General features: G+C 49.8%; 1 protein-coding gene across 1 annotated transcript in view; it reads left to right on the top strand.

The window, feature by feature from the left end:
* LOC137327516 (pyridoxal kinase-like) overlaps positions 1–16,371 on the top strand; it is a 28,977-nt gene extending 12,606 nt beyond the window's left edge. The window contains exons 3-7 of the mRNA XM_067993412.1: positions 2,972–3,017; positions 5,357–5,468; positions 8,009–8,145; positions 8,492–8,558; positions 10,964–16,371. Of these exons, the coding sequence (XP_067849513.1) occupies positions 2,972–3,017; positions 5,357–5,468; positions 8,009–8,145; positions 8,492–8,558; positions 10,964–11,076 (475 nt within the window). The 3' untranslated portion in view covers positions 11,077–16,371. The remainder of the gene's footprint in view (positions 1–2,971; positions 3,018–5,356; positions 5,469–8,008; positions 8,146–8,491; positions 8,559–10,963) is intronic.
* The last annotated feature ends 11,117 nt before the right edge of the window (positions 16,372–27,488 follow it).

Below are 27,488 nucleotides of genomic sequence, written 5' to 3'. Positions count from 1 at the left end.
GTACCCTGTTCCTGCTTTTTCCCTATATCCCTTGATTCCTTCAGCATTAAGAAATATATCTATCTCCTTCTTGAATACATCTAATGACTTGGCCTCCACTGCCTTCAGTGGTAGAGAATTCCACAGGTTCACCACTCTCTGAGTGAAGAAATTTCTCCTCATCTCGGTTCTAAATGTCATACCCCGTATCCTGAGACTATGACCCCTGGTTCTGGACTCCCCAGCCATCGGGAACATCCTCCCTGCATCTAGTCTGTCTAGTCCTGTTAGAATTTTACATGTTTCGATGAGATCACCTCTCATTCTTCTAAACTCCAGTGAATATAGGCCTAGTCGACCCAATCTCTCCTCATACGTCAGTCCTGCCATCCCAGGAATCAGTCTGGTAAACCTTTGTTGCACTCCCTCCATGGCAAGGACATCCTTCCTCAGATAAGGAGACCAAAACTGCACACAATACTCCAGATGTGGTCTCACCAAGGCCCGGTATAACTGCAGTAAGACATCCCTGCTCCTGTACTCAAATCCTCTTGCAATGAAGGCCAACATACCATTCGCCTTCCTAACTGCTTGCTGCACCTGAATGCTCGCTTTCAGCGACTGGTGTACAAGGACACCCAGGTCTCGTTGCACCTCCCCTTTTCCCAATCGATCACCATTCAGATAATAATCTGCCTTTCTGTTTTTACAACCAAAGTGGATAACCTCACATTTATCCACGTTATACTGCATCTGCCATGTTCTTGCCCACTCACCCAACTTGTCTAAATCACATTGGAGCCTCTTTGCATCCTCCTCACAGCTCACATTCCACCCCAGCTTTGTGTCATCTGCAAACTTGGAAATGTTACATTTAGTTCCCTCATCCAAATCATTGATATATATTGTGAATAGCTGGGGCCCAAGCACTGATCCCTGCGGTACCCCACTAGTCACTGCATGCCACCCGGAAAAAGACCCGTTTATTCCTACTCTCTGTTTCCTGTCTGTCAACCAATTCTCAATCCATGCCAGTATATTCTTCCCAATCCCATGTGCTTTAATTTTGCACTCTAACCTCTTGTGTGGGACCTTATCAAAAGCCTTCTGAAAATCCAAATACACCACATCCACTGGTTTTCCCCTATCCTACTAGTTACATCCTCAAAAAACTCCAGTAGATTTGTTAAGCATGATTTCCCTTTCATAAACTCATGCTGACTTTGTCCAATCCCGTTAATGCCCTTCAATGCACCCACTATTTCCAGGGCCACCTCCTTTATAACTCTGGGAGGTAGATTATCAGGCCCTGGGGATTTGTCAGCCTTTCGCCCCATTAATTTCCCTAGCACTATTTTTTAACTAATACTGGTTTCCTTCAGTTCCTCCCTCTCACTAGACCCTTGGTTCCCTAACATTTCTGGGAGGTTATTTGTGTCCTCCTTTGTGAAGACAGAACCACAGTATGTGTTTAATTGTTCTGCCATTTCTTTGTTCCCCATTATAATTTCCCCCATTTCTGACTGTAAGGGACCTACATTTGTCTTCACTAATCTTTTTCTCTTGACATATTTATAGAAGCTTTTGCAGTCAGTTTTTGTGTACCCTGTTAGTTTACTCTCATATTCTATTTTTTCCCCTGTTAATCAATCTCTTTGTCCTCCTTTGCTGAATTCTGAACTGCTCCCAATCCTCAGGCTTGCTGCTTTTTCTGGCAATTTTATATGTCTCCTCTTTGGATCTAATACTATCCCTAATTTCTTTTGTAAGCCACGGTTGAGCCACCTTTCCTGTTTTATTTTTGTGCCAGACAGGAATGAATAATTGTTGTAATTCCTGCACACGTTCTTTAAATATTAGCCATTGCCTATCTACCGTCATCCCTTTTAGTAAAGTTCCCCAATCTATCCTAGCCAACTCGCACCTCGTACTTTTGTAATTTCCTTTATTTAGATTCAGGACCCAAGTTTCGGATTCAACTACTTCACTCTCCATCTTAATGAGGAATTCTATCATGTTATGATCGCTCTTCCCTAAGAGACCCCGCACAACAAGATTGTTAATTAATCCTTTCTCATTGCACAATACCCAGTCTAGGATCGCCTGTTCTCTGGTTGGTTCCTCAACGTATTGGTCTAGAAAACCATCACGTACACACTCCAGGAATTCCTCCCCCACAGTATTATTGCTAATTTGGTTTGACCAATCTATATGTATATTAAAGTCATGCATGATCATAGCCATGATGTGGAGATGCTGGTGATGGACTGGGGTGGACAAATGTAAGGAGTCTCACAACACCAGGTTATAGTCCAACAGTTTTATTTGAGATCACAAGCTTTCGGAGCTTTGCTCCTTCGTCAGGTGAAGTGAAGAGTCGCATAAAGGCACAGCATATATAGTCAGAGAACAATGCCTGGTGATTACAGATAATCTTTCTAACTGCCCTTTATCACACCTCGGCAGAGAGATAATGACAGCAATCAAAGGAGTGAATGGTGTTCAAACAGGTTAGTCAGGGAAACATTACATCCAAGAATACTGAGGTGGGGTCACCAGGGGTCAAATGTAGCAGATGCTGGGGTTTGTATTAAAAACAGATAACTTGTTTTTTGCTGGAAATCGCAGCAGGTGATTATAGCTGTACCCTTGTTGCATGCGTCTCTTATTTCCTGTTTAATGCCCTCCCCTACATCTCCACTACTGTTTGGGGGCCAAGAGACAACCCCCACCAACCCCCAAGAATGGGTGGGAGGGAGAGAAATTGACAGGAAAGAGGAGTAACAAAGAGAGAGAGAATCAGAGGAGGAGATTAAGAGAGGACAAGGGAGGGAGGAGAAATGAGAGACAAGAGAGCGGGGTTTGTGGGGCAGCCGATCCCCGGCAAGTTTGGATTGTGTGTGCGGGGAGGCCTGTTGATCCGATAATATTTAGGATTTGTGGGGAACGGCACTGGTGATAACTGACCGCAATTTGTCATTTTCTTTCTCAGAATTCTTGCAGGAAGGAAGATGAATACAGAAAAGGAGGCGACTGAGGTAACACAGTTTGTGGTAAACCCTGTTAAATGGTTCAGTTCTGAGATAGTCACTCGTGGGACCCCACGGCACTGTCGGAGGGTCAGTACTGAGGGAGCGCTGCACTGTCGGAGGGTCAGTACTGAGGGAGCGCTGCACTGTCGGAGGGTCAGTACTGAGGGAGCGCTGCACTGTCGGAGGGTCAGTACTGAGGGAGCGCTGCACTGTCGGAGGGTCAGGACTGAGGGAGCGCTGCACTGTCGGAGGGTCAGTACTGAAGGAGCGCTGCACTGTCGGAGGGTCAGTACTGAGGGAGCGCTGCACTGTCGGAGGGTCAGTACTGAGGGAGCGCTGCACTGTCGGAGGGTCAGTACTGAGGGAGCGCTGCACTGTCGGAGGGTCAGTACTGAGGGAGCGCCGCACTGTCGGAGGGTCAGTACTGAGGGAGCGCTGCACTGTCGGAGGGTCAGTACTGAGGGAGCGCTGCACTGTCGGAGGGTCAGTACTGAGGGAGCGCTGCACTGTCAGAGGGTCAGTACTGAGGGAGCGCTGCACTGTCGGAGGGTCAGTACTGAGGGAGCGCAGCACTGCCGGAGGGTCAGTACTGTGGGAGCGCTGCACTGCCGGAGGGTCAGTACTGTGGGAGCGCTGCACTGGCGGAGGGTCAGTACTGTGGGAGCGCTGCACTGTCGGAGGGTCAGTACTGAGGGAGCGCCGCACTGTCGGAGGGTGAGTACTGTGGGAGCGCCGCACTGTCGGAGGGGCAGTACTGAGGGAGCGCTGCACTGTCAGAGGGGCAGTACTGAGGGAGCGCCGCACTGTCGGAGGGGCCGTCCTTTGGCTGAAACGTTAAATTGAGGCCTCGTCTACCCTCTCAGGTGGACGTAAAAGATCCCATGGCCAATATTCGAAGAAGAGCAGGGGAGTTCTCTGTGGTGTCCTGGTCAATATTTATCCTTCAACCAACATCTGATACAGATTATCTGGTCATTTATCACATTGCTGTTTGTGGGATCTTGCTGTGCACAAATTGCCTGCTGCGTTTCCCACATTGCATCAGTGACTGCACTTCAAAACTACTTCATTGGCTGTGAATCTCTTTGGGACGTCCTAAGGTCGTGAAAGTCCTGATATTCAGTTGGAGAGACCTGCCTGTTCTTACTGTTTCTGAATGCACCGACTCTCGGGGTACGGGTCCCCCAGACGCCGACTCTCCCTGGGGTACGGGTCCCCCAGACGCCGACCCTCCCTGGGGGACGGGCCCCCCAGACGCCGACCCTCCCTGGGGGACGGGCCCCCCAGACGCCGACCCTCCCTGGGGGACGGGCCCCCCAGACGCCGACCCTCCCTGGGGGACGGGCCCCCCAGACGCCGACCCTCCCTGGGGGACGGGCCCCCCAGACGCCGACCCTCCCTGGGGGACGGGCCCCCCAGACGCCGACCCTCCCTGGGGGACGGGCCCCCCAGACGCCGACCCTCCCTGGGGGACGGGCCCCCCAGACGCCGACCCTCCCTGGGGGACGGGCCCCCCAGACGCCGACCCTCCCTGGGGGACGGGCCCCCCAGACGCCGACCCTCCCTGGGGGACGGGCCCCCCAGACGCCGACCCTCCCTGGGGGACGGGCCCCCCAGACGCCGACCCTCCCTGGGGGACGGGCCCCCCAGACGCCGACCCTCCCTGGGGGACGGGCCCCCCAGACGCCGACCCTTCAAGATTATGCCCCCCTGTTCTGGATTCTCCTACCAGAGGAAATAGTTTCTCTCCCAATCAACTCCTTGAATCTTCTTAAACACTTCAATCACATCACCCTTTAATCTTCTAAACTCAAGGGAATACAAGCCCTGGTCTATGCAACCTGTCCTCATAATTTAACCCTTTTAGTCCCGGTATCATTCTGGTGAATCTGGGCTGCACTCCCTCCAAGGCCAATATATCCATCCTGAGGTGCGGTGCCCAGAACTGAACGCAGTGCTCTGGATACGGTCTAACCAGAGCTCTGTACAGCTGTAACATCACTTTCTCCCCTTTGTATTCCAGACCTCGAGATAAAGGCCAACATTCCATTAGCCTTTTTAATTACTTTTTGTACCTGTTTTTAGTGATTTCTCTCAAGTGGCCCCAGACAGTGAGTAACCACACTCTCCCGGGGTATCTCTTTCAAAGGGCTTCCCATCAATTTCTCCCAGGGCAGGTACAGCACGGGTTAGATACAGAGTAAAGCTCCCTCTACACTGTCCCATCAAACACTCCCAGGGCAGGTACAGCACGGGTTAGATACAGAGTAAAGCTCCCTGACTGCCCCCCCCCACCCCCCTGACCGTTTTTGTGGTTAGTAACTGTGTCCCTGTGTCTTTCCCAGGTGATGGATGTGCTTCATGCAATGGGCCCCGACACTGTGGTGATCACAAGCTCTGACCTCCCCTCTGCTTTTGGAAACAACTACCTGGTGACGCTCGGCAGCCAGAGGACGGGTGAGTGCCGTGGGTTGTCATTGCAGCTTCACACAATCATCGTTCTTTCTGAGAACCTGCAGGTCTGTGTTTCACCCACACGATTTTCCGGGGCATTAGTTGGCAATCGTTTTCGCTAAATGTTCTCGGAATTCTTTCCTGTGAGGAGGCCAGTAATCGTATGTGGTCACTCAGTAACCCCTCTCCCCCCAGCGCCCTGTGTTACTGACTGTATCTCGACTGATGTTAATCCAGCTCCCTCACACTCTCACTCAGTAACCCCTCTCCCCCCAGCGCCCTGTGTTACTGACTGTATCTCGACTGATGTTAATCCCTCTCCCTCACACTGTCACTCAGTAACCCCTCTCCCCCCAGCGCCCTGTGTTACTGACTGTATCTCTACTGATGTTAATCCCTCTCCCTCACACTGTCACTCAGTAACCCCTCTCCCCCCAGTGCCCTGTGTTACTGACTGTATCTCTACTGATGTTAATCCAGCTCCCTCACACTGTCACTCTGTAACCCCTCTCCCCCCAGCGCCCTGTGTCACTGACTGTATCTCGACTGATGTTAATCCAGCTCCCTCACACTGTCACTCAGTAACCCCTCTCCCCCCAGTGCCCTGTGTTACTGACTGTATCTCGACTGATGTTAATCCCTCTCCCTCACACTGTCACTCAGTAACCCCTCTCCCCCAGCGCCCTGTGTTACTGACTGTATCTCGACTGATGTTAATCCCTCTCCCTCACACTGTCACTCAGTAACCCCTCTCCCCCAGCGCCCCGTGTTACTGACTGTATCTCGACTGATGTTAATCCCTCTCCCTCACACTCTCACTCAGTAACCCCTCTCCCCCAGCGCCCTGTGTTACTGACTGTATCTCGACTGATGTTAATCCCTCTCCCTCACACTGTCACTCAGTAACCCCTCTCCCCCAGCGCCCCGTGTTACTGACTGTATCTCGACTGATGTTAATCCCTCTCCCTCACACTCTCACTCAGTAACCCCTCTCCCCCAGCGCCCTGTGTTACTGACTGTATCTCGACTGATGTTAAGCCCTCTCCCTCACACTGTCACTCAGTAACCCCTCTCCCCCAGCGCCCTGTGTTACTGACTGTATCTCGACTGATGTTAATCCCTCTCCCTCACACTGTCTCTCAGTAACCCCTCTCCCCCAGCGCCCTGTGTTACTGACTGTATCTCGACTGATGTTAATTCCTCTCCCTCACACTGTCACTCAGTAACCCCTCTCCCCCAGCGCCCTGTGTTACTGACTGTATCTCTACTGATGTTAATCCCTCTCCCTCACACTGTCACTCAGTAACCCCTCTCCCCCAGCGCCCTGTGTTACTGACTGTATCTCGACTGATGTTAATTCCTCTCCCTCACACTGTCACTCAGTAACCCCTCTCCCCCAGCGCCCTGTGTTACTGACTGTATCTCTACTGATGTTAATTCCTCTCCCTCACACTGTCACTCAGTAACCCCTCTCTCCCCCAGCGCCCTGTGTTAATGACTATCTCTACTGATGTTAATCCCTCTCCTTCACACTGTCACTCAGTAACCGTCCCAGCCTTTTCCCGGTATTCCTGTGATCGTGGCTCAATACTGGATGATGACCTCAATGCCTGTGATTGGGCAGTGTGACTCGGTGTGCACTCTCCTGATTCCCACCGTGTGTGATTCCTCCTTCAATAAAATCCGCGTCCTTCTTACACGGAAACACGTAGAATGTACAACACGGAAACACGTAGAATGTACAACACGGAAACACGTAGAATGTACAACACGGAAACACGTAGAATGTACAACACGGAAACACGTAGAATGTACAACACGGAAACACGTAGAATGTACAACACGGAAACAGGCCATTCAGCCCAACTGATCCCTGTCAGCCTTCATCCTCCACACAAGCAAGTTTTTCTAATCCCTTTTTCCTTCTTCCACCTATCCAATCTAATCTTGAATGGCGACAGTTTCTGCCTCAACCACTAACCCTTGAAGTGAATTCCACAGACTCACAACTCTCTCTGTGAAGATGTTTCTCCTGACCTCTGTCCTAAATCTCTTGCATCTCTGGCCCCTTGTTTGTGACCCCTCAACTACTGGAAACACTCTGCTGCTATCTACTCTGCCATGTCCTTTCATAATGTTAAACACTTCTGTCATATCTCCATTAATCTACATTGTCGTAATGAAAAAAAACCCAAATTTTTCCAATCTTCCTTTGTATTTGTATTTCCTCAGGCCACAGGCTGCATCCTAGTCAACCTCAAAACCATTCCTGTAGTGCAGAGCCCAATACTGCGAACAGCACTCTCACTGAGGTCGTATTAAGTTTTTATACAGGGCACATTATCACCTCCTGGTTTTTATATTCCATACCCTCTTCTGACAAAACCTAGAATTCCATTAGCTTTCTTTCACAGCCGTATGAACCTGCCCTTAATATATTGTGAACCAGTCCCCCTCGGTCCCTCTCTTCCCCCACAGACCGAGCGAGCTTCCATTCCCAGTATAATTGCTGCTGTTAATTTTACCCTCCTGTTTGTGATCAGTGATGGCGGATGGCTCACAGATGAAGGAACGAATCCGAATGGAGATTCCCAAAGTGGATGCGGTGTTTGTTGGGACGGGAGATTTGTTTGCTGCAATGCTCCTTGCCTGGACCCACCAACACCCCAATAACCTCAAGGTAAGGATCGGCTTAGAACCTGAGTCAGCTTCACACCACAGAACACTCACTCACAGAGAATCAGCCCAGAAACCACTCCAAATTATTCTTCATTTCTTAGTATTCCTCTCTCCTGAAAGTGTTAACTCTCCCCGGGGTAGGGGTCCCGCAGACGCCGACTCTCCCCGGGGTAGGGGTCCAGCAGACGCCGACTCTCCCCGGGGTAGGGGTCCCGCAGATGCCGACTCTCCCCGGGGTAGGGGTCCCGCAGACACCGACTCTCCCCGGGGTACGGGTCCCGCAGACACCGACTCTCCGTGGGGTACGGGTCCCGCAGACACTAACGCCGACCCTTGCTCCCCCACAGATTGCCTGTGAGAAGACAGTCTCAGCCCTTCAACACATCGTGACCAGGACCATCGCGAATGCCAAAGGTAACCAGAGGCTGTCCCCACTGAGGCCTGCACACGGTGTGGGGGGTGGGGAGGTGACGGGGATGTGGGCCGGGGGGAGGAGGGGAGGGGAGGGGAGAGAGGGGACGGTGGTGGAGGAGGAGTTGGGGGCAGGCGGGGGCCAGGAAACAGCCCGCTACCTTCTCCCTTGGGATGAACATTGAGTCGCTGGTTTTGGAGTTTGGGAGCAGATTCATCCATTGCCTCTGTCCTCCCAGGGCTGTGTTACGTGCACTGGTGGTGAATAAAGGCACCAGCTCTCCCTGAGGTCCTGGTTCTACGGGCACTGACTTTCCCTGTACCTGCCCTAGGAGTGTTTGATGGGACAGTGCAGAGGGGGTTTTACTCTGTATCTAACCCAAGCATAGTTATGGAAAAGGACAGAGATAGAACAGGAGTAAAGGTTCTAAACTGGCCAATTTTACTAAGCTGAAAAGTGATTTAGCAAAAAGTGGACTGGAAACAGCTACTTGAAGGTAAATCAGTGTCAGAGCAGTGGGAGGCATTCAAGGGGGAGATTCAAGGGGTTCGTAATAAACACGTTCCCACAAAGAAAAAGGGTGGTACTGCCAAATCTAGAGCCCCCTGGATGACAAGGAGCATACAGGGTTAAGATAAGGCAAAAAGGGAAGCTTATGTCAGACACAGAGAGCTCAATACTGCAGAAAGCCTAGAGGAGTATAGAAAATGCAGGGGTGAAATTAAAAAGGAAGTTAGGAAAGCAAAGAGAGGGCATGAAAAAATACTGGCAGGTAAAATCAAGAAAAACCCAAAGATGTTTTATAAATACATTAAGAGCAAGAGGATAACAAAGGAAAGAGTAGGGCCGATTAGGTTACCTTTTTGGTCTCTATGTGTGGAGGCAGAACATGTGGGTATGGTTATTAATGAATACTTTGCATCTGTCTTCACAAAAGAGAGGGACGATGCAGAGATTGTAGTTAAGGAGGAGGAGTGTGAAATATTGGATGGGATAAACATAGTGAGAGAAGTATTAAGGGGTCTAGCATCTTTGTAAGTAGATAAATCGCCAGGCTCGGATGAAATGTATCCCAGGCTGTTAAGAGAAGCCAGGGAGGAAATAGTGCAGGCTCTGACCATCATTTTCTGATCCTCCCTGGCTACAGGCGTGGTGCCGGAGGATTGGAGGACTGCTAACGTTAGGCCAGTCAGTCTAAACTCGGTATTGATTCTGAGGGACAGCATAAATTGTCATTTAGAAAGGCACGGGTTAATCAAGGACAGTCAGCATGGATTTGTTACGGGAGGGTCATGTCTGACTAACTTGATTGAATTTTTTGAGCAGGTAACAAGGAGGGTCGATGAGGGGAACGAGTTTGATGTAGTCTACATGGATTTTAGCAAGGCTTTTGACAAAGCGGATGTGGCAGACTGATCAAAAAAGTACAAGCCTATGGGATCCAAGGGAAAGTGGCTAGTTGGATCCTAAACTCGGTGGCAGGAAGCAAAGGGTAATGGTCGACGGGTGTTTTTGTGACTGGAAGGCTGTTTCCAGTGGGATCCCACAAGGCTCAGTACTCGGTCCCTTGCTTTTTGTGGTATATATTAATGATTTGGACTTGAATGTGGGGGGCTTGATTAAGAAGTTTGCAGATGATACAAAAATTGGCCTTGAGGTTGATAGTGAGAAGGTAGACTGCAGGAAGATATCAATGGACTGGTCAGGTGGGCAGAAGAGTGGCAAATGGAATTCAATCCGGAGAAGTGTGAGGTACGGCTTGAGAACTGTGTACAGTTCTGGTCACCACATTACAGGAAAGATGTGATTGCACTAGAGAGGGTGCAGAGGAGATTTACGAGGATGTTGCCAGGACTGGAGAATTTTAGCAATGAGAAAAGATTGGATAGGCTGGGGTTGTTTTCTTTGGAACAAAGGAGGCTGAGGGGAGATTTAATTGAGGTGTATAAAATTATGACAGGACTAGATAGAGTGGATGGGGAGGACCTATTTCCCTTAGCAGAGGGGTCAGTGACCAGGGGACATAGATTTAAAGTAATTGGTGGAAGGATTAGAGGGGAGCTGAGGAGAAATGTTTTCACCCAGAGGGAGGTGGGGGTCTGGAACTCACTGCCTGAAAGGGTGGTAGAGGCAGAAACCCTCAACTCATTTAAAAAGTACCTGGATGTGCACCTGAAATGCCGAAACCTACAGGGCTACGGACCAAGTGCTGGAAAGTGGGATTAAGCTGGATAGCTCTTTTGGCCGGCATGGACACGATGGGCCGAATGGCCTCCTTCTGTGCTGTAACTTTCCATGATTCTAACCCGTGCTGTACCTGCCCTGGGAGTGTTTGCTGGGACAATGTAGAGGGAGCTTTACTCTGTATCTAACCCGTCTCTCTCTCTCTCTCTCTCTCTCTCCGCAGCGATGGCTGGGCCAGGGAAGAAGCCGAATGCAGCACAGTTGGAGCTGCGCGTGGTGCAGAGCAAGCGACAGATTGAGAACCCCGAGATAATAATCCACGCCACAGCCATATAACCCGCCCCGGCTGCTCAGCGCCGCACCCGTGTAGCCATGGCAACCGCACCTGGCACCCGGCAACTGCCGTAAGGTGTGTCCACACTGGAGTGGCTTGTCCCAGAGTTGGGAGGTGGGAGGGGGAGCTGTGAGCTCCGTGTCTCTCACCCACCCCCCCCCCCCCCCACCCCCACCCCCAGTGCGGGGATGAACCTCTCCGGTGTGAATACACGAGGCAGGGGGGAGAAAGCTCGCCCCTCGCCCCTCACTGCCGGGAGCAATCCCTCCCTACGCCACTGCTACACGGGAGCTGTGTACCCGCAGCCATGCAGTGCCAGCACTGCCCACATCTCAAACATCTGCCCGTCCGTTGTCTGCCCGAGGTGCCAACTTATGAGGCGAGAGACTCCCTCTCCTCCGGGCGGGCAGGGTGGGGGGGGGGGGGGGGGAGGGGGTTGGTGGGAGGTGAGTCTGAGGGCGTCATGTCCTGATGGGGAGGGGATTTTGCAGAGTTTGAGTTGATTAGTGGGTAGTGCATGATGGTTGATGGGTGGGCTCACTATGGGTGGGCTCACTATGGGTGGGCTCACTATGGGTGGGCTCACTATGGGTGGGCTCACTATGGGTGGGCTCACTATGGGTGGGCTCACTATGGGTGGGCTCACTATGGGTGGGCTCACTATGGGTGGGCTCACTATGGGTGGGCTCACTATGGGTGGGCTCACTATGGGTGGGCTCACTACTGCAGTAAATTTTGCAGTACAATTAATAATGAACGATTAATATTTTTAGAATTAACCACAAATGATTCAAATCTGCATTGTGTCTGTGAAGGGTCCTGTGTTGGTGATCTGGCCTGTGTTTCTGACTGGTCCTGTGTTGGTGATCTGGCCTGTGTTTCTGACGGGTCCTGTGTTGGCGATCTGGCCTGTGTTTCTGACGGGTCCTGTGTTGGCGATCTGGCCTGTGTTTCTGACGGGTCCTGTATTGGTGATCTGGCCTGTGTTTCTGACTGGTCCTGTGTTGGTGATCTGGCCTGTGTTTCTGACGGGTCCTGTGTTGGCGATCTGGCCTGTGTTTCTGACGGGTCCTGTGTTGGCGATCTGGCCTGTGTTTCTGACGGGTCCTGTGTTGGTGATCTGGCCTGTGTTTCTGACAGGTCCTGTGTTGGCGATCTGGCCTGTGTTTCTGACGGGTCCTGTGTTGGCGATCTGGCCTGTGTTTCTGACGGGTCCTGTGTTGGCGATCTGGCCTGTGTTTCTGACGGGTCCTGTGTTGGTGATCTGGCCTGTGTTTCTGACGGGTCCTGTGTTGGCGATCTGGCCTGTGTTTCTGACGGGTCCTGTGTTGGCGATCTGGCCTGTGTTTCTGACGGGTCCTGTGTTGGTGATCTGGCCTGTGTTTCTGACGGGTCCTGTGTTGGTGATCTGGCCTGTGTTTCTGACGGGTCCTGTGTTGGCGATCTGGCCTGTGTTTCTGACGAGTCCTGTGTTGGTGATCTGGCCTGTGTTTCTGACGAGTCCTGTGTTGGTGATCTGGCCTGTGTTTCTGAAGGGTCCTGTGTTGGCGATCTGGCCTGTGTTTCTGACAGGTCCTGTGTTGGCGATCTGGCCTGTGTTTCTGACGGGTCCTGTGTTGGCGATCTGGCCTGTGTTTCTGACGGGTCCTGTGTTGGCGATCTGGCCTGTGTTTCTGACGGGTCCTGTGTTGGCGATCTGGCCTGTGTTTCTGACGGGTCCTGTGTTGGTGATCTGGCCTGTGTTTCTGACGGGTCCTGTGTTGGTGATCTGGCCTGTGTTTCTGACGTGTCCTGTGTTGGTGATCTGGCCTGTGTTTCTGACGGGTCCTGTGTTGGTGATCTGGCCTGTGTTTCTGACGGATCCTGTGTTGGTGATCTGGCCTGTGTTTCTGACGGGTCCTGTGTTGGTGATCTGGCCTGTGTTTCTGACGGGTCCTGTGTTTCTGACGAGTCCTGTGTTGGTGATCTGGGTGTGCGCTGGGGTTCAGATGTTGTGCTCAGGTCCGATGGTGGGAGATGAGTGACGTTTCGATCTCCGAGCTCGACCCTGAGTCCTGTCCAATAATCCAGTTTCATTCTGATGTCGAACGATTATAAGTTGCTGATTGGCCGTTTGTGCATGGGCCTTGCTGCTAATTCACGGTTCCTGTTTCTATTGGGTGCGTAAACGCCACATTGATCTCATGTTGTGGTAACTGTGAGAATAAACAGAGTAAATTTGTGTTCTTCTGAAATGTGCTCTCGCCCCCACTTGTACTCTCCCCCGCCTCCCCATGGCCTTGATCTTTACGGGTTGAGCTGGTTGGGTTCCAGCCTCTGACCCAGGCCCCGTGGGATGGTTCCGGCCATTGTGACCGCTTCACGTACTCTGCGCCAACACTGATCAGACCAACGGCTTCTGGGAGTCCGTGGATGGGGGAGCAGATCAGGCCACCGAGCGGGACCCTAAGATTCCAGGCCCAAGGATCCCTCCATTGGCCGGAAAAGCACGTGCGTGAGATGAGTTCGGGCTTCACAGCCCAGCTCCCAGCGGACGGGAGGCCCACAGCAAGAGGACCAGCCCTAAATCAGCACCGGTGGGCATGGGCCGGGGTGGGAGATGCACTTGGCCTTGTCTCCTGGGTCGTTAACTTACTCCCGGGAGCAGTCCTGGTGCAGCCTTGACCTCCCGACAGGAACCAGCACAAGGGGTCTGCGCGTCGGGCCTCAGGCCTCCTGACTGCTGCCGCCCAGAAGCCACTACAAGGCCCCCGGGCCTGCAGGTCACCACTTGGCAAAGGATAAAAACGTCAAACCCTTCCCTGAGGCCCCGCTGGTTTCCTGCCAGAGACCCTCGGACCCACCAAACCGATGGGGTTCCTGCACCAGCACAACCTCGGCCCTTTGAGGAGCTCCCGTGTCTGGTCGCCATGACAATATGAGGCCATTAGAACTTCCCCTCCCGGCTCATTTACATACCAGCTCTGGAAAGGGGGGGGGCAACCAGTGTCTGCGCCCCTTTTTCCTGACCTTGTACCTGGGGAACGGGCACGGTTCAGGAGATTGGGGGTAGCGTATCGGGGCATTCCCCTGTGCCCCGCTGCTTTGTCTTAATATTAACGGCTGATAAACTCACCCCCACCTTGGAGTCCGTGATCCTGGGGTTCAATTCCTCCTTCTTCCCTGGGGGTGGGTTTTAAAACGAACGTCTAATCACCTGATGTGATTTCGCAGTGGGAGATGGAAAGATCAGACACCGTCCTTTCAGATTAAAAATCTCACAAACGGTTCCATGCGATTCCAGTGATTTCAGAGTCTTTCGAAGTGACTGAGTAAAGGAATCAGTCTCTATGGAGGTACCGAGACGCACACAACTGCAAATCACAGGAATCGGTCCCCAGTCTGTGCTGATTCAGAGGATATCAGGCAGGGCGACTGTAGTGTCTGTGGGACCCGTACCCCGGGGAGAGTCGGTGTCTGTGGGGCCCGTACCCCGGGGAGAGTCGGTGTCTGTGGGGCCCGTACCCCGGGGAGAGTCGGTGTCTGTGGGACCCGTACCCCGGGGAGAGTCGGTGTCTGTGGGACCCGTACCCCGGGGAGAGTCGGTGTCTGTGGGACCCGTACCCCGGGGAGAGTCGGTGTCTGTGGGACCCGTACCCCGGGGAGAGTCGGTGTCTGTGGGACCCGTACCCCGGGGAGAGTCGGTGTCTGTGGGACCCATTCCCCAGGGAGAGTCGGCGTCCTTTTTTGTGAAGGGAGAAGAGAGAGCTTTGGATACGTTGATTTTTCAGATTGAATATCTAATTGTAGCTCAGGGCATGAGAAATCTTTGAAGCCTTTGTAATGTGAATCTCTAGACATCAGCTACCTTGCATTTCTGGAGAGTTCTATATTATTAACGATTTAGACTTTAAAAAGCTCGACTCCTGTCAATCACAAACTTCACATATTGGCCGCTGACGGGAGAAGCTCGATGTCCGTTGGCCGCTGACGGGAGATGCTCGATGTCCGTTGGCCGCTGACGGGAGAAGCTCGATGTCCGTTGGCCGCTGACGGGAGAAGCTCGATGTCCGTTGGCCGCTGACGGGAGAAGCTCGATGTCTGTTGGCCGCTGACGGGAGAAGCTCGATGTCCGTTGGCCGCTGACGGGAGATGCTCGATGTCCGTTGGCCGTTGAACAATTTCCGCTGGGGCCACTGCGCTGGTTGAAAATTGAAATTTGGTTTTGGTATCTGTTTAGTCAGATTTCTGCTTTTTCTTGAGTCTGTGTACAGCGCACAACACCTGTATGAACCCACTGCCCATACCCAAACTCACCAGTAGGGACCCACCTCTCCTACCTGAGCGCTCACCTGAACGAACCCACCTCTCAAACGTGAGCGCTCACCTGTACGAACCCAATTCTCCTACGTGAGCGCTCACCTGTAGGGACCCACCTCTCCTACCTGAGCGCTCACCTGTACGAACCCACCTCCTACCTGAGCGCTCACCTGTAGGGACCCACCTCTCCTACCTGAGCGCTCACCTGTACGAACCCACCTCCTACCTGAGCGCTCACCTGTAGGGACCCACCTCTCCTACCTGAGCGCTCACCTGTAGGGACCCACCTCTCCGACCTGAGCTCTCAGCAAGTGTTCGGTTCGGTCCAATTTGTGGGTCACCTCTGGCTGGGAATGGTTCGGTAAACTGGAGAGGCAAAACAAAATAGTGACTAAAACTTGTGAGTGTGAGTGTGTCTGTGTCTGTACTTTAATATATATCCTGGGCAGGTGACTTAGTCTGTGCTTGTCTGTCTGTCTGTCTCTCTCTGAGCTCCTGGCTGGGTGACCTGCCCTCTCACTGCTCTGTAAGTGAGCACTGGGTCGCTGGGCTCTGATCTTGCCTGAGCCACTGGTGAGGAAGCTTTGGGCCTAGCTGTACCTGTGGGGACTGATCTCCCTCCTTGTTTTGCTCCCTCACCACCTGGAAGAGGTTGGTCTCCCACCACCAACCGGGCACAGATTGGGGGAATCGCAGGTTCCAGGTGGTTTGGTGCTTGAAGGGTTGACCTGTGGCTATTGTCATGGTGACGGAGCACTGACCTCTGACCTGTCAGGTTTGCACTATCCGTGAAGGTTTCTCTAGTTTGTTGGTAGATTTTGTCGAGTCTTGCTTCTAACAGTCAAACTCTGTGCTTCATATTTTCCTGTACTGTCCTGTCTGTGCAGTATTAATATATCAAATTAAATCATTAAAATCAAACTTTTGAAATTAATTTACATATAAAATATTTAAAGATTTATCTTTCTGACTGGAAATAAATCATTTATTTAATAAGATCTTGGATTTGTTGAGTTTCTTTTGTCTCTTTGTACTTCAGCAGTTTCACCCGCGCCCGCGGGCCCGATTGCGGCCTCGCCCGCGGGCCCGATTGCGGCCTCGCCCGCGGGCCCGATTGCGGCCGCGCCCGCGGGCCCGATTGCGGCCGCGCCCGCGGGCCCGATTGCGGCCTCGCCCGCGACCACAGATTTAATGCCATTTGCACCTGTGGTGGAGGGTTTGCTGCTCTGAACCTTCAGCCAATCCCTTTTCAAACGAGGCATATCATGGAATGGTAGGATGTGCAATGGGGCAGTGAGTTTCTGACTCCCCACTGGGTCCCTCTCCACAGATGAGAATACCCGGAGGCCAATTCATCATCCATTTGGTCCAGTTGTATCCCAGTGTGGGCAGGCTGCCCACTGTCTTGAGCAGGGTTGGGACAGGGAGACCTGAGAAACAGGAACAAGGCAATATCACCCCAAAGGGCTTTTGTTCTTAACTCGGCACTGAGGAGATGAAGATTCACTGTTTCAGCTCTGAATCTTTTTCCCAGAAGTCTCCATTCCTTCTCTATCTGGCATCCTCCTGCTGCGTCTGCTCCATGTGATACAGATCGTTAATGTAGGTCGACAGAGGGCAAGGGAAGCTGAGATGAAGATTGAAATCATCCTTGCTGATTTCGATCTTCATTTGAACTCATCTTGCCGTCTTTCCTCTGAATTCACTGCCACGAAACCTCTTCCTCCATGTAAACCCCAACCCACTGTCAAGCTATCCTCTGAACCTTGCCATCTTTCATGGTCTCGATCACAGACCAGTCCATCTCCAACTGCTTCCTTGCATCCTTACCACCCTCATCCCCCTTCCAACCCCACCGCATCCAACCCAGGAAAAAAACTCTCCTCCAAGTAACTTCCAGCGGCACTTTCAAACTCCCACCTGTTCAGCCTTTGGCCCTCCGTTCACCATGATATTCCTGCGATCTCTCTCACCTCCGCCTTTGATGCCCTTGTTCCCAGTAAAACCCTTGCTCTCTTCCCCCTGGTGTAGGGCCCCCTGCTTCACGCTCTCAAGTCTCAGGGGCACAGTCTTGAGCACATCTGGTAAACAAGACAGATCTGGCTGGACCACATCCAGCACTATCGGGCCGTCCAGTCTTCTACCAAAACTACTCACTACTCCAGGATCATCTGGAATGCAAAGATAACCCCCGGCTTCTTTTCTCCACTACAAACAGTCTTCTTAAACCCCTCTCCCCTGCCCCCTGCTCCCTCGTTCCAACAACAAGTGCGAGGAGTTCATGAACATCATCACTAATAATGAGACCAGCCGTTCTGCTGCGACCATCCTTCCCCTCGCCCAACAAGCCAAACTTCTTCAAGGCCCTGAACCCTGTCTTTCATTTGTTTCTCTCCTATCTTCCCCTCATGCCCTCTCCCAGCTCTGTGAGACCCACCTCCTGCTCCCTCGACCCGATTCCCACCCAACTTCCCTTCCTGGCCCCCCATGTGAGGTGATATTGTTAATGGTTCCCTCTCCTCAGGGACTGTCCCCCTTCCTCTTAACACTGCTGTCATCACCCCCCTCCTCAAAAAACCCACCCTTGACCTCTCTGTCCTTGCAAGGCTCAGTACTCGGTCCCTTGTTTTTTGTGATATATATTAATGATTTGGACTTAAATATAGGATTAAGAAGTTTGCAGATGATACAAAAATTGGCCGTGTGTTTGATAGTGAGGAGGAAAGCTGTAGACTGCAGGAAGATATCAATGGACTGGTCAGGTGGGCAGAAAAGTGGCAAATGGAATTCAATCCAGAGAAGTGTGAGGTAATGCATTTGGGGAGGGCAAACAAGGCAAGAGAGTACACAATAAATGGGAGAATACTGAGGTGTAGAGGAAGTGAGAGACCTTGGAATGCATGTCCACAGATGGTGGTTAAGAAGGCATATGGGATACTTTATTAGCCGAGGCACAGAATATAAGAGCAGGGAGTGCGTACGTGCTGGAACTGTATAAAACACTAGTTAGGCCACAGCTTGAGTACTGTGTACATTTCTGGTCACCACATTACAGGAAGGATGTAATTGCACTAGAGAGGGTACAGAGGAGATTTACAAGGATGTTGCCAGGACTACAGAATTTTAGCTATGAGGAAAGATTGGATAGGCTGGGGTTGTTCTCTATGGAACAGAGGAGGCTGAGGGGTGATTTAATTGAGGTGCACAAAATTATGAGGGGCCTAGATAGAGTGGACAGGGAGGATAGGGAGGCCCTATTTCCCTTAGCAGAGAGGTCAATAACCAAGGGGCATAGATTTAAAGTAATTGGTAGAAGGATTAGAGAGGAGCTGAGGAAAAATATTTTCACCCAGAGGGAGGTGGGGGTCTGGAACTCACTGTCTGAAAGGGTGGTAGAGGCAGAAACCCTCAACTCAATTAAAAAGTACCTGGATGTGCACCTGAAGTGCCGAAACCTACAGGGCTACGGACCAAGTGCTGGAAAGTTGGATTAGGCTGGGTGGCTCATATTCGGCCAGCATGGACACAATGGGCCGAATGGCCTCCTTCCGTGCCATAAATTTTCGATGATCTTACATGGTGATCCAACGGCATCTTACACTGTGCTCTGAGGGCATTGTACTGCAATTCTACAGCTCTCATCTTACACTCTGTTCCTACAGTATCTGACACTGCATTCCTACAGTTTCTTATGCTGCGTTCCTACTGCATCTTCCGCTGCGTTCCTACTGCATCTTACGCTGCGTTCCTACTGCATCTTCCGCTGCGTTCCTACTGCATCTTACGCTGCGTTCCTACTGCATCTTACGCTGCGTTCCTACTGCATCTTCCGCTGCGTTCCTACTGCATCTTCCGCTGCGTTCCTACTGCATCTTCCGCTGCGTTCCTACTGCATCTTCCGCTGCGTTCCGACGGCATCTTACGCTGCGTTCCGACGGCATCTTACGCTGCGTTCCGACGGCATCTTATGCTGCGTTCCGACGGCATCTTACGCTGCGTTCCGACGGCATCTTACGCTGCGTTCCGACGGCATCTTACGCTGCGTTCCGACGGCATCTTACACTGCGTTCCAACTGCATCTTACATTGTGTTCCAACAGTATCTTACACTGTGTTCCTATAGTATCTTACACTGCGTTCCTACTGCATCTTACACTGTGATCCTACAGCATCTTACACTGAATTCTTACAGCATCTTACACTGTGTTCCTACAGCATCTTACATAGTGTTCCCACAGGAACATAGGAACAGGAGTAGGCCATTCAGCCCCTCGTGCCTGCTCTGCCATTTGATAAGATCATGGCTGATCTGTGATCTAACTCCATAAACCTGCCTTTGGCCCATATCCCTTAATACCTTTGGTTGCCAAAAAGCTATCTATCTCACATTTAAATTTCGCAATTGAGCTAGTATCAGTTGCCGTTTGCGGAAGAGAGTTCCAAACTTCTACCACCCTTTGTGTGTAGAAATGTTTTCTAATCTCGCTCCTGAAAGGTCTGGCTCTAATTTTTAGACTGTGCCCCCTACTCCTAAAATCCCCAACCAGCGAAAATAATTTCTCTCTATCCACCCTATCCGTTCCCCTTAATATCTTATAAACTTCGATCAGATCACCCCTTAACCTTCTAAACTCCAGAGAATACAACCCCAATTTGTGTAATCTCTTCTCGTAACTTAACCCTTGAAGTCCGGGTATCATTCTAGTAAACCTACGCTGCACTCCCTCCAAGGCCAATATGTCCTTCCGAAGGTGCGGTGCCCAGAACTGCTCACAGTACTCCAGGTGCGGTCTAACCAGGGTTTTGTATAGCTGCAGCATAACTTCTGCCCCCTTGTACTCCAGTCCTCTCGATAGAAAGGCCAACATTCCATTAGCCGCCTTGATTATTTTCTGCACCTGTTCATGACACTTCAATGATCTATGTACCTGTACCCCTAAGTCCCTTTGGACATCCACTGTTTTTAACTTTTTACCATTTAGAAAGTACCCTGTTCTATCCTTTTTTGATCCAAAGGGGATGACCTCACATTTGTCTACATTGAATTCCATTTGCCACAATTTTGCCCATTCACCGAATCTATCAATATCCCTTTGTAATTTTATGTTTTCATCTACACTGCTTACAATGCCACCAATCTTTGTGTCATCGGCAAACTTAGATATGAGACTTTCTATGCCTTCGTCTAAGTCGTTAATAAATATTGTGAATAATTGAGGCCCCAAGACAGATCCCTGCGGGACTCCACTAGTCACATCCTGCCAATGTGAGTACCTACCCATTATCCCTAATCTCTGTCACCTTTCGCTCAGCCAATTTCCTAACCAAGTCCGTACTTTTCCCTCGATTCCATGGGCTTCTAACTTAGCTAACAGTCTCTTATGTGGAACCTTATCAAATGCCTTCTGGAAGTCCATATAAATAACATCCATTGACATTCCCCTGTCCACTACTTTAGTCACCTCTTCAAAAAATTCAATCAGGTTTGTCAGGCACGACCTACCTTTCACAAATCCATGCTGGCTCTCTCTGATTAACTGAAAATTCTCGAGGTGTTCAGTCACCCTATCCTTAATTATAGACTCCAGCAATTTCCCCACAACAGATGTTAGGCTAACTGGTCTATAATTCCCCGGTTTCCCTCTTTCTCCTTTCTTAAAAAGCGGAGTGACATGTGCAATTTTCCAATCTAGAGGGACAGTTCCTGAATCCAGAGAACTTTGAAAGATTATAGTTAGGGCATCTGCAATTGCTCATCTACTTCCTTTAAAACCCTGGGATGGAAACCATCTGGTCCTGGGGATTTGTCACTCTTTAGTGCTATTATTTTCTTCATTACTGTTGCTTTACTTATGTTAATTTTATTGAGTCCCTGTCCCCGATTCAATATTAGTTTTCTTTGGATTTCCGGCATGCTATCCTCTTTTTCTACTGTAAATACTGACGCAAAGTAATCATTCAACATGTCCGCCATTTCCCCATTGTCAATGACAATATCCCCACTTTCAGTTTTTAAGGGGCCAACACTGCTCCTGACCACCCTCTTTTTCCTAATATAACTATAAAAGTTCTTCGTATTGGTTTTGATATCCCTTGCAAGTTTATTTTCATACTCTCTTTTTGTAGCTCTTACTGTTTTGTAATCCTTTGTTGATCTTTGTATCTTTCCCATTCGCCAGGATCTGTGCTATTTTTTGCCTTTTTGTACGCCCTTTCCTTATGTCTTATACTGTCCCTTACCTCTTTAGTTGTCCATGGCTGTTTTTTTTTGGCAAGGAGAGTTCTTGCCCCTCAGGGGTATAAACCGGTTCTGTATCTCGTTAAATGTTTCTTTAAACATTTCCCACTGATCATCAGTCGTTTTACCCATTAACAGATTTGCCCAGTTTACTGTGGACAGTCTCTGTCTCATCCCATTGAAGTCGGCCTTACCCAAGTCTAGAATCTTAGCAGCTAACTCACTTTTTTTCCCTTTCAAACATTACATTGAACTCGATCATGTTATGATCGCTATTGGATAGATGTTCACGCACAGTTAAGCTGTGAACTAAATGTGGTTCATTACTCATTACTAAATCTAGTATGGCTTGCCCCCTTGTTGCCTCTAGGACATACTGCTGTCGAAAACTATCCCGGACACACTCAAGAAATTCACTACCTTTCTGACAGTTGCGAGTCTGCTTTCCCCAATCTATGTGAAGGTTAAAGTCCCCCATTAAGACCACTATGCCTTTGTTACACGCTTGTCTAATCTCTGCATTTATACAATCTAGCACTTCAGAGCTGCTGCCAGGGGTCCTATACACAACTCCCAGTATAGTCTCAGATCCTTTCCTATTTCTCAATTCAACCCATAAGGTCTCTGTTGGCTGCTTACCTCTCGTTATATCCTCCTTTATCATTGAAGTGATTTCATCTGTAATCACTAAGGCTACTCCTCCCCCTCTTCCATTTTCCCTATCTCTCCTGTAGACCTTATAACCCGGAATATTTAATTCCCAATCCTGACCATCCTGCAGCCATGTCTCAGTAATAGCTATCATGTCATACCCTCCAATTTGAATTTGAACCTGTAGTTCATTTAATTTATTCCTTATACTCCATGCATTTGTATATAGAACTTTTAATTGGGCCACACACCCTAGCCTGACCTTCAGCTTTGATGCTGGGTTAATCGCCTTACGCCTTCTAGTTTTCACTTTATCTGTAGTGTCTAAAGTACACTTTCTTTCCGCTGCTCCACGCTTTTCCCTTTCACTTGTTCTTGAACAACTGTTTGTACTATTTGTATTGTAAATTTTCCCTGGGTCTTCCCCTTTCTTGCTGCTCTCAACTTTACTCCCTTCTGACTCCCCGCTCAGGTTCCCATTCCCCTGCCACTCTAGTTTAAACCTTCCCCAACAGCACTAGCAAACACCCCCGCGAGGACATTGGTCCCGGTCCTGCTCGGGTGTAACCCATCTCGCTTGTACAGGTCCCACCTTCCCCAGAACCGGTCCCAATGTCCCAGGAATCTAAATACCTCCCTCCTACACCATCCCTGCAGCCACGCATTCATCCTGTCTATTCTCCTGTTCCTATACTCACTAGCATGTGGCACTGGCAGTAATCCTGAAATCACTACCTTTGAGGTCCTGCTTTTTAATTTATCTCCTAACTCCATAAATTCATCTTGCAGGACCTCATACCTTTTTTTACTGATGTCGTTGGTACCGATATGGACCACGACTACTGGCTGTTCACCCTCCCCCTCCAGAATGCCCTGCAGCCATTCCATGACATCCTTGACCCGAGCACCAGGGAGGCAACATACCATCCTGGAGTCACATTTACGGCCGCAGAAACGCCTATCTGTTCCCCTTACAATGGAATCCCCTATCACGATAGCCCTGCCACTCTTCTTCCTCCCCTCCTGTGCAGCAGAGTCACCCGTGGTGCCACGAACTTGGCTCTTGCTGCTTTCCCCTGATAAGCCATCTCCCCCAACAGTATCGAAAGCAGAATATCTGTTTGAGAGGGAGATGGCCCCAGGGGACTCCTGCTCCACCTGCCTGGCAGTCACCCATTTCCTTTCTGCCTGCGTAATCTTTACCTGCGGTGTGACCACCTAACTGAACGTGCTATCCATGATAATCTCAGCATCCCGGATGCTCCACAGTGAATCCACCTGCAGCTCCAGCTACGAAATGCGGTTAGCCAGTAGCTGCAGCTGGACACACTTCCTGCACACATGGTCGCCAGGGACACCGGTAGTGTCCATGACTTCCCACATGGTGCAGGAGGAGCATATCACGGGTGCAAGCTCTGCAGCCATGACTTGCCTTAGATTTACCCTGCATTCACCTCTCAGACTCTCATCCCGCTCTCGGTCTCTCCTTTTACACTGTGCTCACCTCTTGGACTCTCCTGCCTCACCTGTGACGTCACACAGTAGTTTTCTCTTGTTGCAGGTCTGCTGCTGCTTTTATTCCCCACTCTCAGTCTTCTGCTGCTCAGGTCCGCCACTGCTCTGCAGAAAAAGTAAGGAAAAGCAAGGCAAAGCAGCACCTCCTTCCCCCACCTCAACAAACTCCCACACTCACCAAACTCTGAAGTGTTCACTGCGTGCAGCCTCTTACACTGAGTTCCTGCAGCATCTTACACTGTGTTCCTGCAGCATCTGACACTGTGCTCCTACTGCATCTTACACTGAGTTCCTGCAGCATCTTACACTGAGTTCCTGCAACATCTTACACTGAGTTCCTGCAGCATCTTACACTGAGTTCCTGCAGCATCTTACACTGAGTTCCTGCAGCATCTTACACTGAGTTCCAACAGTATCTTACAATGAGTTCCTACAGCATCTTACACTGTGTTCCTACAGCATCTTACACTGAGTTCCTGCAGCATCTTACACTGAGTTCCTGCAGCATCTTACACTGAGTTCCAACAGTATCTTACACTGAGTTCCTACAGCATCTTACACTGAGTTCCAACAGCATCTTAGACTGTGTTCCTGCAGCATCTAACACTGTGATCCAACAGCATCTTACACTGTGTTCCTGCAGCATCTTACACTGAGTTCCTGCAGCATCTTACAGAGTTCCTGCAGCATCTTACACTGAGTTCCAACAGTATCTTACACTGAGTTCCAACAGTATCTTACACTGAGTTCCAACAGTATCTTACACTGTGTTCCTGCAGCATCTTACACTGTGTTCCTGCAGCATCTTACACTGTGTTCCTGCAGCATCTTACACTGTGTTCCTGCAGCATCTTACAGAGTTCCTGCAGCATCTTACACTGAGTTCCAACAGTATCTTACACTGAGTTCCTACAGCATCTTACACTGAGTTCCAACAGCATCTTAGACTGTGTTCCTGCAGCATCTTACACAGAGTTCCTGCAGCATCTTACACTGTGTTCCTGCAGCATCTTACACTGTGTTCCTGCAGCATCTTACACTGAGTTCTGGCAGCATCTTACACTGAGTTCCAACAGTATCTAACACTGAGTTCCTACAGCATCTTACACTGAGTTCCAACAGCATCTTAGACTGTGTTCCTGCAGCATCTTACACTGTGATCCAACAGCATCTTACACTGTGTTCCTGCAGCATCTTACACTGTGTTCCTGCAGCATCTTACACTGTGTTCCTGCAGCATCTTACACTGTCTTCCTACAGTATCTTACACTGAGTTCCTACAGTATCTTACACTATGTTCCTATAGTATCTTACACTGAGTTCCTACAGTATCTTACACTATGTTCCGAAAGTATCTTACACTGTGTTCCTACAGAAGCTTACACTGAGTTCCTGCAGCATCTTACACTGTGTTCCTGCAGCATCTTACACTGTGTTCCTACAGCATTTTACACTGTGTTCCTCCAGTATCTTACACTGTGTTCAAACAGTATCTTACACTGAGTTCCGACAGCATCTTACACTGAGTTCCTACAGAATCTTACACTGCGTTCATACAGCATCTTACACTGTGTTCCTGCAGCATCTTACACTGAGTTCCTGCAGCATCTTACATTGTGTTCCCACAGTATCTTACACTGAGTTCCAACAGCATCTTACAATGAGTTCCCACAGCATCTTACACGGTGTTCCTACAGTATCTTACACTGAGTTCCTACAGCATCTTACAATGAGTTCCGACAGCATCTTACACTGAGTTCCGAAAGCATCCTACCATGAGTTCCAACAGCATCTTACACTGTGCTCATACAGCATCTTGCACTGAGTTCCTGCAGCATCTTCCACTGTGTTCCTGCAGCATCTTACACTGAGTTCCTACAGTATCTTACACTGAGTTCCTAAAGTATCATAAACTGAGTTCCTCAAGCATCTTACACTGAGTTCCTGCAGCATCTTACACTGTGTTCCAACAGTATCTTACACTGAGTTCCTGCAGCATCTTACACTGAGTTCCTATAGCATCTTACGCTGAGTTCCTACAGAATCTGACACTGCGTTCCTACAGCATCTTACACTGTGTTCCTGCAGCATCTCACTCTGTGTTCCTACTGCATCTTACACTGTGTTCCCACAGCATCTTACACTGAGTTCCTGCAGCATCTTACACTGTGTTCCCACAGCATCTTACACTGAGTTCCCGCAGCATCTTACACTGTGTTCCTACAGCATCTTACACTGATTTCCTACAGAATCTTACACTGCGTTCCGACAGGATCTGACACTGATTTCCTACAGAATCTTACACTGCGTTCCGACAGCATCTTACACTGAGTTCCTGCAGTATCTTACACTGTGTTCCTACTGCATCTTACACTGAGTTCCTGCAGCATCTTACAATGTGTTCCTGCAGCATCTTACACTGAGTTCCTACAGCATCTTACACTGAGTTCCTGCAGCATCTTACACTGAGTTCCTGCAGCATCTTACACTGAGTTCCTGCAGCATCTTACACTGAGTTCCAACAGTATCATACAATGAGATACTACAGCATCTTACACTGTGGTCCTACAGCATCTTACACTGAGTTCCTGCAGCATCTTACACTGAGTTCCAACAGTTTCTTACACTGAGTTCCTACAGCATCTTACACTGAGTTCCAACATCATCTTAGACTGTGTTCCTGCAGCATCGTACACTGTGATCCTATAGTATCTTACACTGTGTTCCTGCAGCATCTTACACTGAGTTCCAGCAGCATCTTACACTGTGTTCCTGCAGCATCTTACACTGTGTTCCTACAGCATTTTACACTGTGTTCCTACAGTATCTTACACTGTGTTCAAACAGTATCTTACACTGAGTTCCGACAGCATCTTACACTGAGTTCCTACAGAATCCTACACTGCGTTCATACAGCATCTTACACTGTGTTCCTGCAGCATCTTACACTGTGCTCCTACTGCATCTTACACTGAGTTCCTTCAGCATCTTACACTGTGTTCCTGCAGCATCTTACACTGAGTTCCTGCAGCATCTTACACTGTGTTCCGACAGCATCTTACACTGTGTTCCTGCAGCATCTTACACTGTGCTCCGACTGCATCTTAGACTGAGTTCTTTGCAGCATCTTACACTGTGTTCCGACAGCATCTTACACTGAGTTCCTGCAGCATCTTACACTGTGTTCCTGCAGCATCTTACACTGAGTTCCTGCAGCATCTTACACTGTGTTCCCACAGCATCTTACACTGAGTTCCTACAGCATCTTACAATGAGTTCCCACAGCATCTTCCACGGTGTTCCTACAGTATCTTACACTGAGTTCCTACAGCATCTTACAATGAGTTCCTACAGCATCTTACATGGTGTTCCTACAGCATCTTACACTGAGTTCCGACAGCATCCTACCATGAGTTCCAACAGCATCTTACACTGTGTTCCTACAGCATCTTACAATGAGTTCCTACAGCATCTTACACGGTGTTCCTGCAGCATCTTACACTGAGTTCCGACAGCATCTTACACTGTGTTCCTGCAGCATCTTGCACTGTGTTCCTGCAGCATCTTGCACTGTGTTCCTGCAGCATCGTACACTGTCTTCCTACAGTATCTTACACTGAGTTCCTACAGTATCTTACACTATGTTCCTATAGTATCTTACACTGAGTTCCTACAGTATCATAAACTGAGTTCCTGCAGCATCTTACACTGT

This window comes from Heptranchias perlo, chromosome 11 (assembly GCF_035084215.1).
Source record: "Heptranchias perlo isolate sHepPer1 chromosome 11, sHepPer1.hap1, whole genome shotgun sequence".
NCBI lineage: Eukaryota > Metazoa > Chordata > Chondrichthyes > Hexanchiformes > Hexanchidae > Heptranchias > Heptranchias perlo.
This window is presented reverse-complemented; position numbering and strand designations above follow the sequence as displayed.